Source organism: Peromyscus maniculatus, chromosome X (genome assembly GCF_049852395.1).
Source record: "Peromyscus maniculatus bairdii isolate BWxNUB_F1_BW_parent chromosome X, HU_Pman_BW_mat_3.1, whole genome shotgun sequence".
Lineage (NCBI taxonomy): Eukaryota > Metazoa > Chordata > Mammalia > Rodentia > Cricetidae > Peromyscus > Peromyscus maniculatus.
The window spans coordinates 49,239,922-49,249,722 of record NC_134875.1 but is presented as its reverse complement, the minus strand read 5'-3'; the positions used below and the strand labels follow the sequence as shown (position 1 = coordinate 49,249,722).

The following is a 9,801-nucleotide window of genomic DNA, read 5'->3' as shown; positions in this document are numbered from 1 at the left end:
TTATAGAGGTAGCTATAAAATTAGCTTTGATTACAGCTGGTACTTAGGGGACTTTTTTAAAAATTACATTAGTTTTTAAGTTTTATATATGTGTACATCATGTGTATCTACATCACCCCCTCCCTCCAATTCCCCATGTCTTGAAGGCTTTCTTTTTAAATGAACATTCTGCAAAACCACAAAAAGGAGGTAGGAAAGACTTAATAAGTACTGTCATATTAAAAAGTGATGAAAAGGCAATAAAGCTGTTATAACTTCTGAAACACATTTAAAAATCCATCCAGGCATAGAAACCTCTTCACTATGTTGCCCAGGCAGGCCTTGAACTCATGGGTTCAAGTGATCTTCCCACATCAACACCCTCAGTAGCTGGGGGACTCTGTATATGTTGCTTTCCTTCCCCACCCCACATTTATCATATTTGGCCTATCATAACTATACATGTCACAGCCACCCAACTCCCAAATGAAAAAGAAACAATTCCTTGTCTATCCAGTCCTGGCTCTCGAGGCTGGGATCTTTGAGACAAGAGTCTTGAGTTACTGTTTAACAACTTTTATTACCTGCCTGTGACATTCATTCCCCAGGGTTACAGAGCTGGGGGTGACTGGGCCTCATATTGGATGAAGCACACACTGCAGTAATAACTCAATCAATACAAGAGAAGCATTTGGAATCATTAAGGCTAAGCAACTAGTAATGATTATCCAAGCCAGACATGTCCAAATTACTAATACTCAGACCTTTGGGATGACAATTAGGAGGACAGAGAGACAAGAACACCATACCCCTGGGGCCATAGATCTTCCTTTCCCATTGAACCTTCCCTCCCGTTCAGTCCATTCTATCCCACAATAGTGTCTCCCTAATAGCCTGCTGAAGAGAGGGAGACGGAAAAGATGTCTGAAGTCTCTTCATGTTCTTTGTCTCTGTCCCCAAGGCAACAGAAAGCCAGAGCTGCTGCAGCCGGCCTGGCAGTGATGGCTAACCCCGTTAGCAGTGCAGAGTGAGCAGTCCTTGGCAGCCCCTGGAGCAGCTGCCAGTTAGACGGCCCAGAGTTCTGCTAGACTTCATTGCTTCAATTCAATGCCAAGTGTTGGACGTGCTGGATTCTGTTCCCAGAAGGCTGGAGCATGGTGTTGGGGCTGGCTGAAGACAAGAGAGCAGAGGCAATTTAATTCAGTTGCATGTGTCGGGTAGGGGTGCGGGCGTGGACGGGAGGGGAGAGAGAAAGTGGTCAGGTGTGAGTAAAGCGATGCATCTCCTCCCAGGGCCTTGCCTTGAAGGTGCTCTGACCTCTCATCATCATCTGGGCCTCGGGTAAAGCAAGCTCTGAAAGGGCAGTGAAAGAGCGGGATAAGGGATCCAGGCCCAGGGATAAGCAAATTGAGGACAGTGGATCTAGACCCGCTCAGCGCCCTGGGCTATCGCAGGTAGCGCCCCCGGTGCGAGCTGACGGCCGCCCTCAGCCAGCAAGCCCTGGCCATTCTCAGGGTCGGCGTTTGCGCCGCCGGCGGGGACCCATTCCTGCTCAGCGACGCAGGCCAGGGGTGGCTCGTCCTTGGCCTCGACCAGCTTACGGGAGCGGGTGTAGGCCAGAATGAGACCTCCGGCTAGGCAGGCATAGAAGATCATGATGAGCAGGATGTAGAGATAAGCATCGTTGCCCTTGGCGCTGGTCACCTCTCGGCCCACGAAAGGGTCAGGTACGACCCCCATGCCCATGCTCGGGCCGGGGCCGACACCCAGGCCGCTGGCGTTGCCCCGATGGTGCAGCTCCAGCAGCAGGCGGTTCAAGAGGGTTTGCAGCCGTTGGCTCTCGCTGCAGTTCATGGCTGTTGGAGAGGGACACGGAGGCTCCAGGACGCCGTTGACCTTTCCCCCCCAAGCGAGGGGAAGCAAGCTAGCAAGGGAATAAGCAGAGCAGGCAGGGAGCAGAGACCTCGACAGTGAGGTGGCACCCAGCTCCCCAGCGGGCGCGCAGTGGCTGGGGGCGCCAGCCGGGGCCTCCTTATCCCCTCACCCCCGCCCCTCCTCCCCTTCCCCACCACGCCCCCTCCAGCCCGCCGCGGCCTCTTTCCAGGCTCAGACTGTCTCGCCACTTAGGGGAAAGGGGACAGCTGGTAGGGGGAGGAGAAGGGGAAAAGGGATGGGGCGAGCCCAGAGGAGGGGCGGAGGCGGTGGGGGCTCGGAATGTGCAAGGCCCCAGGCAGCAGAGGTTGGCAAGGCAGCATGCTGGGGCCAAGCCTGGACCCTGGGCTGCGGAAGAGAATTCCTTCCAAGTTCTAGCCACCAGCCCTGCAGGCCTGGCTTTGGCCCAGATACAGCAGCCGCCTGCTTCCCCCAAGGCAGGGCCTGCCCCGAGCGCCCAAGCAAGACTTCAGATGCCTTCCATCAGCTCTAGCTGGATTGTGGCAGCTGAGACCCCTTGTTCACATCCTAAGCCTGCTACTGCCATAATTGAGGCCTGTTTAGTTTCTAGTCCTCACACTTTTTCTCACGCTCTCCCACCCTTAGTCTGAAGACAATCGCTTATTTCGAAGATACCCAGGCCAAATTTGGTGCCTTTAGAAAGCCAATACAGCGGAAGACTCCCAGGTTATTCAAAATGCTTGCTGATGATACAGTCTGCTGGGAGGTAGACTTGTTCTGATGTCACACCTTGACAGTTGTCCCTGTGTCTTAAGATGTCTGTGTTCTGTGCACAGTGTGACCTTATTTCCTTTGAGTAAGCCATCTTCCCAGAAATGAAATCAAAGTCTACCATTAGGAGGAGCAGGGATAACAAAAAGTCTATGACTTACTCCCTAGATGTCTCAGGATCTGAAAAATGCCAATTCCAGAAAACATCCTTACACACAGCTGTGTGACTCCCCAGGGCTTGATAACAGCTCTAGTGTCTGGTGGCTTCTGGAGCAGTCATGTTTTCTCAGGGAGGTATCTTCTGGCAGGAGAAAACAAGGCACTCAGATGAACATCAGTTTCAGACATGTCTAACCTGAGGACTGCTTCATGGGATAGATAGTTATGACTGCAGTCCAACACATTTATATACAGTAGTGTCATGTCTTGTGCCAAAACTTTAGATCGTGTTAAATTGAATATAGACTAGGAGCGACAAAGTCAAAAGGGTTCATATGTAGATAAGAGAAGCAGGGAAAAAAATGAGGTAGTTGTGATCATGTCTGGCTGCCTAGAGACATATGCATGAGAAAACAGCAGGAAAAAGTCTATGCCCTATGGACTAGGCTGCCTGATCAATAAACGCCATTTGATCCAGAGACCAAGCTGTAAGTGCCGTGGGGCTCTTAATATTTATTGTTATTTTATGTGTTTGAGTATTTTATCCACATGTGTTTCTGCACACAACATGTGTGTCTGGTGCTTGCGGAGGCCTAATGTGGATATCAGATCCCCTGGAACTTGAGTTGCAGATGGTTGTGAGCTGTCACGGGGTTGTGCATGGGGGGGGGGGGGGCATTGCTAAGATTTGAACTGGGTCCTCTGGAAGAGCAGCAAGTGCTCTTAACTGCCGAGCCATCTCTCCAGCCTTGCCACTGAGTTTCAAAGAGCTTTGCTGGCGCCTTTGCCCACTCTCCCCTCAGGGGCCCCCAACCTTATAAGTGTTTAGGTGAAGTTGGTACCCATCTAGCCTAGCTTCACAACTTGTAACAGGCCTCAGAGACATCCCACAAGATGTGGATGGATGCCTCAGGCTTCTCACCTCAGAGGGGCTCAGAACAGGGAATGGCTGCTAAAGTGACTTGGAGATGAATGCCGCGAGACACCACTAGGGACTTTCCAAGGCAGTAACAATCCAAAGATAAAACTGTTGAACTAAAAGACTCCTCCTGTCTGTTAAAGCATGCCTAACATGCTAAGGTTATCTAAGGTTTGGGCAGCATGTAAGGCAAAAATGCTCCTCACCATAACGTAAAGAATAACCAGTTAACCTTGGACTTTTCAACAACTTCATGAACTTGTGAGATTGCTGTCATTTTCCAAAAAGGAAACATCTTAAGGAAGTCCAGTAGCAGTTCTGAAACTATAACATTTGTCTGGGTGGTAGTGGTACATGTCTTTAATCCCTGAACTTGGAAGGTGGAGACAGGCAGATCTCTGTGAGTTTGGGGCCAGAGGACTGAATTCCAAGCCACCGGGGGCTGTGTAGTGAGACCCTGACTTAAAAAGATTGTATGATTTGATCTTCTCATCACTACATGGGTAGAGGCTGTGAGCTACATCTATTTCCTCACTCCTCTCTCTTTTGTCCAATGCTTTCTAACCAAACCTCTCTTTTTATATGGTCACCTGTGACCTCTTGGTCAAATTCCGGGGTCTCTCCTCAGTTTGCCCCTTTGACCTCAAAGAGAAGTTTGACGCTGCAGTCACCAAGTCCTTCCTGTCACTGTCTTAGCCTTGGCATGCCTGGCATGGCATTCTCAAGTTTCTCTTCTTATCTCTCTGACCCAGCCTTCTCTGTTCTCCCTGTGGGCTCCTCTTCTTCACTCCTCCAATCAACTGCCGGAATCCCTGAACACTCAGGCCTCAGCTATTCTCTCTTAATACCCATTTCCTTGGAAAGTGTCTCCTTACATAGTTTCACCTGCTACCTGGCAAGAATTTAGTCAAATTTGAATCTCCAGCTCTGATTCTTTCTGCATAACATCTCTCAGATCCGCCCGCTTCTTCCTTTCTGGTTTTATTGCCATGAGCTTAATCCATGCTCTCATTACCCAGGTCAAACTCGCAGACTGAGAGTCTCTTGGCAAATCTCCCTGCTCACAACCCAACCTTCCCTGCTTTGGCAAGAATAATTCTCTAACATCGCTGCAATCAATTCACTCTGGATTCTGAAGCCTGGGTTGTTCCCCATGGCTCCTTTAATGGAACCCAGTGATCTTTGGTGGGCCTTGAGTTCCTTCCTACCACCAATAGACAACCTGTCTTCCTTTGAACTGGAAAAAAAACAGCATATTCCTGGGAGTTCCAACACTTTGGGAATTTTTGCCTTGCTCAAAACGAGAAAGAGTGAGGCTCAGTGGCACACACCTGTAATCCTAACATCTAGGGTTGCTCCAAGTTCAAGGCCAGCCAGGGCTACACAGAGAGAGCAGGTCGCAAAAGTAAACAAAATGAATGCTACTGACTGAAGGAAGTCTTGTTCCATGTTCCTGTTTATACTATCCATTTCTTTACAGTGCACACCTCCTGACTCTGTCCAAATTTAGACTGCAACATTAAATGCAGAAATCCTTTAAAACACAAAGCACCCCCAAATCAATTGTACAAGTTCTCTCGCCTGCATCTGTGTATAGCCATGTATACAAGCACACTGTCCCAGTAATCTTTCTTATTTAATATGTTGTGCTTTTCTCTGTGTCACTTTCTTTTTTTCAGAAAATATAATTTCATTATTGATAAAACCTTTCAGACAATGGATCTACTGTCACTTATTTTAATGAGTCACTATTGTAATATTTTTATTATTCCTAGAAGTTTACTATCGATCCTAGACTTTATATATTCATGTCATCATGAGTGTGTAGATGACATGAAAGCAGAAGCAAAACAGTCTAGGATGGCAGTTCTCAACCTGGGGGTGGAGACCCCTTTGAGGGTCAAATGACCCTTTCCCAGGGGTCACTTAAGACCATCAGAAAACACAGATATTTACATTACGTTTTATAACAATAGCAAAATAAAAGTTATGAAATAGCAATGAAATAATTTTATGGTTGGGGAGTCACCACAACATGAGGAGCTGTATTAACGGAACAAAAAAAAAAACTAGACAGAGAGGGGAGAGGGGAGAAAAGGGGAAAGAGCCACATATAGGGGAATATGCTCAAAGTACGTTATGTACTTGAATGAAAATGGCCACATGTAATTAAGTTTAATAATTTTTAAATCCATGAAAGTAGTGCTTTATTGAAGACATACAAGGATATGCCTAATTCCATGAAAAGAAAGCATTACCAAAACAAAAGCAAATTACTAATGTGCAGTCCCATTGGATGTGGTGGATGTGCATAAGAGGATGGAAAACAGAAATGAATAGTAATAAAGTTTAAATAGGCCAATCTTCAGAAAGAGAACATCACGTAGGGGAGGGGTATCTGGCTCTTTATACACCAGGGACTACTTACTGAACATCCCTTCAAATCCCAGTCCCAGGACAGCCCTGAATGGCTGAGATACCACTTCCACACTTAATGAAACTGATTCTATCAGACATGGATTCCTTCTTAATCCTCCTCACCTTTACAGCCCCTATGTATACCATACCTGCTAAGTAATCTTCTGTTTCTCCATCATCTAGGATTCATTATTTCTTGAATGGTAATCACAAGTGTTGGCAATGGAAAGTCATTTGTAATCATATATTTGGGCACTAAAATTGTTTAGAAAAGGTTCTGATCCATGTCCACATTGTCTTAAAAACACAATCGAGGCACCGTGGACTATGAAATGTTTCCCCATTTTTTGAGACTGTGAGTCCTTCTTGCCAACAGAGCAGCTCCATGGAAGTGGGTTGAATGGAACTTTGTTGGGTTTGGCTACTTGCCAAAGGACAGGCACAGATGGCAAACACTGCTGGAGCCCAGAAGGCTGGGAAAGCCACGATTCTGGAGGGGGAAGGCTTCATGAAATACCGACCGAGCGAGCCTGAGAACACATTATTCCATCCTTCTTTCAAGCATGCAGTCACCCAACACTTTTCACATATTACTCTGCGCAGTGCCCCATGTTGGGTCCTAGAGACACATCAGTGAGCGAGTCACAGAGATGAACAGTCTGTGGCTTTATAACTCTCCCAGCTACTTTTTTTTTTTTTTTTTTTTTTTTGTGAATTGGAAACAAGCAGCGAGTGCCAGGACGTGGTGCTGGATGAGCAGCGGACAAGGCACCCAGACAGAATTCTGGATTAGAAAGAATTGTGTCCCTGGACTGAAACTCTCAGCACTAGAGTGCAAAGCCTTGTCTGAAGAAGCCTCCAGGCGGTCTCAGCTTGCTGTCTGCTTTGTTGCATCTTACCCTGCAGGCTCCTACCAGTACCATTTTGAGGGTCTGGCCTGCCACAAGCCATCCAGCTTGTCAGCTCCTATATTGGTGGTACCCATTCCTCATTTACCCATCCCTCCACCAATGTATCCAATTTCTGATATCAGTACACTGTAAGCACTTTGCTCATATCTCAGTATTTACTCATTATTTTTCACCTTTTGAAATAAAATACACACAACCAACTATATAAATAGTAATTGTACTCTTTTTCTTGTTTATTAAACCAAGCTTTATTGATAACATGGAATTCAGAATATATTACTAGGAACAGCAGCAGGCCCAGCCAATCATGATAGGAAAAAAAAATGTGGCAGTCTCCTACTGTGTAGGAAGCTGCTGCTTACCAATTAGTAACTGAATGTACTCATAAAGAGGTGCAAAGAATCAAGGCATCTTAGTCCAAAACTAATACTCTCATGAATATATGGTCTCACCTGCAGCGCTCTAGGCTGCAAGGAGAGAATTTCCTAGAGACAGGTAAGAAGGAATGGCTGTATCAATCCCTTGCCAGAACACAGACAGTCTTCCATAATTCCCTGGATGTTGAGCTTTGTAAGATTTTGGAAGTCTTCACTGCCATGTGCACATGAGCATCTAGCTATGTGGCTGCTGCTTTCCCTATCCGAACCCCAAGTCCAAACACAGCATGACTGACTGACTACACCCGCTGTGTCACACCACAAGCCAAACATCTCCTTATCATTGATAGTGAGGTTAAAGCAGTTCATAATTAAATATGAGCACTTTGAACAAGGACAATTACACTTTACAAAGAAACAAAACCATACAACAAAAATTGCTGGAGTCTGATTTAAAATATGAATTACGGCTTGAAATCACGGCTACATAAGTCTCAAATACACAATTTAAAAAAAAAAAAAAATCCGTTCGGGGTAGCTGTTCCACTGTTGAAGCTCTCTGGTGTAGTCCTTCACCTATGTTGTACCCCTTCCGTAAAGTTGGTGACAGATGTTAAAAGGTTGAGCTCTACTTTCCTTCGGAGGTGAAGGCCAGTCCATGGCTAGATGCGCAGCTTTACTACATATCATCAATTGTAGAATCAGTGTCATCACTTCTGTAAGAATTCAGTCTATTGTAAACAGCTTCAATTAGATTCCGCTTGCTTGCCAATTCACCCCCTGGTGGGAGGTTGGGGATGTTCTCACTTGCTAACACTCGCATCACATGGGCTAAGTCAGGGACATCTTCCCCCTGCCTCTTTATGATTTCTTCTACTCTGCCTTCCAGGAATTTGTCCAGCTCTGCCTCCTTCTTCACCGCTTCCTCTGTGACTTTAGGTGCCTTGGGAAAACAGATCAAAATCACACTCATGTTGTCTCGACTTCCCTTATACAAACAGGTGTCGACTACTTCATTGCACACTTTCTTGAGGTCATCACTGACTTCAAGTCTGGATCTCACAAAGTCACAGAGCTCTTCGTTTCCCATGACGTCCCAGATACCATCACATGCAAGAATAATAAACTGATCAGTCTCTTCAGACCTTTCAATATCATGGACTTCTGGCTCCGGTGAGACGAGCTGCTCTGTGGGACCTTTTCCATGGACACATTTGTAATCGAAATCTCCAAGGGCCCTTGACACAGCCAGAGCGCCGTTCACACGCTGAATCATCACAGAGCCCCCTGCATTCTGAATTCGTTCTTTCTCCAGCGGATTGCTTGGTTTGTGGTCTTGTGTGAAGAAGTGAACTTTCTTGTTCCTACAGAGTAAACCTCTCGAGTCTCCACAGTTAATGAAATAAATATGTTGGGGAGAAATTAAGACCCCCACAGCTGTCGACCCACTTCTGTCTGCACCGTGTTTCTTCTCTGACATAACTCTCATGTGTTCATCGATCTCCAGAAACCCTGTTCTGATTCCATTCTTTACATTTTCCACAGAAGGTGCTCCTGCAGAGCCTTTAAAATCCTTATTATTCGTGATATGATCTAACAAATGCTCACAGCAGTATTTGGCAACCTGAGAACCAGCATGCCCATCATACACAGCAAAGAATGACCACGTCTCAAGTCCGCTTGGCAAACGGGTTACAGCTGTATGCGCATCCTCCATTTCGACTCGCCACCCTTGCATGCTGCTTAGGCCATACCGCAACCCATTCCCCTGTCCCTGGGCATTATGCTTTTCCATCTTTGGCTTGTCTAAAAAGGCCCCCATTATGACTTGATCTTCTAGGTCCGGAGCAGCCGCGGACGGGTGGGTCCCTTGGTCGACCGGGGCGGGGGCGGGGGCGGCGGCGGCGACGGCGACGGCGGCCGGGCACGGGGTCCCGCGGCGGCGACCGGGCCCGGGTGAAGGAGGGGAGGAGCCGGGCTGGGCCCCGGGCTCTCGGAGCCCTCGCGGCTCAGATCATCCGGGCGTGGGAGCCGGAGGCAGAGAGAGGGACCCGCGGGAGGTGGAGGAGGCGCCCGGGACTCATCGCTCGCCGCCCGACCTGCCTGGGGCCCCCTTTCCCCAGCCCCAGCCACACGATCGCGAGCTGTCGACCCGGCCGGCGCCGAGACCACGGCGTTCTTAATTGTACATTGTTTAAAAAACCTGACAAATGTTAATATGTCACGACCATCACTCCAAGTCCCTCTTTGTCCCGTCCTAAGCACTTTTCTCCTTCATCCAGAGGCAAATATTTTGTAAAGTTTCTCCATTGTTGATTAGTCTTGCCTGTTAATGGCGGGTCATAATAAGTAGAATCTTGCAGCCTGAGTTCTT

General features: G+C 47.4%; 1 protein-coding gene and 1 pseudogene across 2 annotated transcripts; both read right to left on the bottom strand.

Moving 5' to 3' along the window:
- Positions 1-539: 539 nt before the first annotated feature.
- Positions 540-1,969, bottom strand: Kcne5 (potassium voltage-gated channel subfamily E regulatory subunit 5). Its single transcript, XM_006970296.3, has one exon. The coding sequence runs from the start codon at positions 1,831-1,833 to the stop codon at positions 1,402-1,404; it is 432 nt and encodes a 143-aa protein (XP_006970358.1). The 5' UTR covers positions 1,834-1,969; the 3' UTR covers positions 540-1,401.
- A 5,286-nt stretch (positions 1,970-7,255) lies between these two features.
- On the bottom strand, positions 7,256-9,556 carry LOC102910080 (protein phosphatase 1A pseudogene; annotated as a pseudogene). Its single transcript, XR_013047897.1, has one exon. The product of XR_013047897.1 is annotated as a protein phosphatase 1A pseudogene (transcript).
- Positions 9,557-9,801: the final 245 nt, after the last annotated feature.

What these genes read in the sequence shown, in the direction of transcription:
- Kcne5 (XM_006970296.3), bottom strand. Translation starts at nt 1,833, where the DNA reads ATGAACTGCAGCGAGAGCCAACGGCTGCAAACCCTCTTGAACCGCCTG.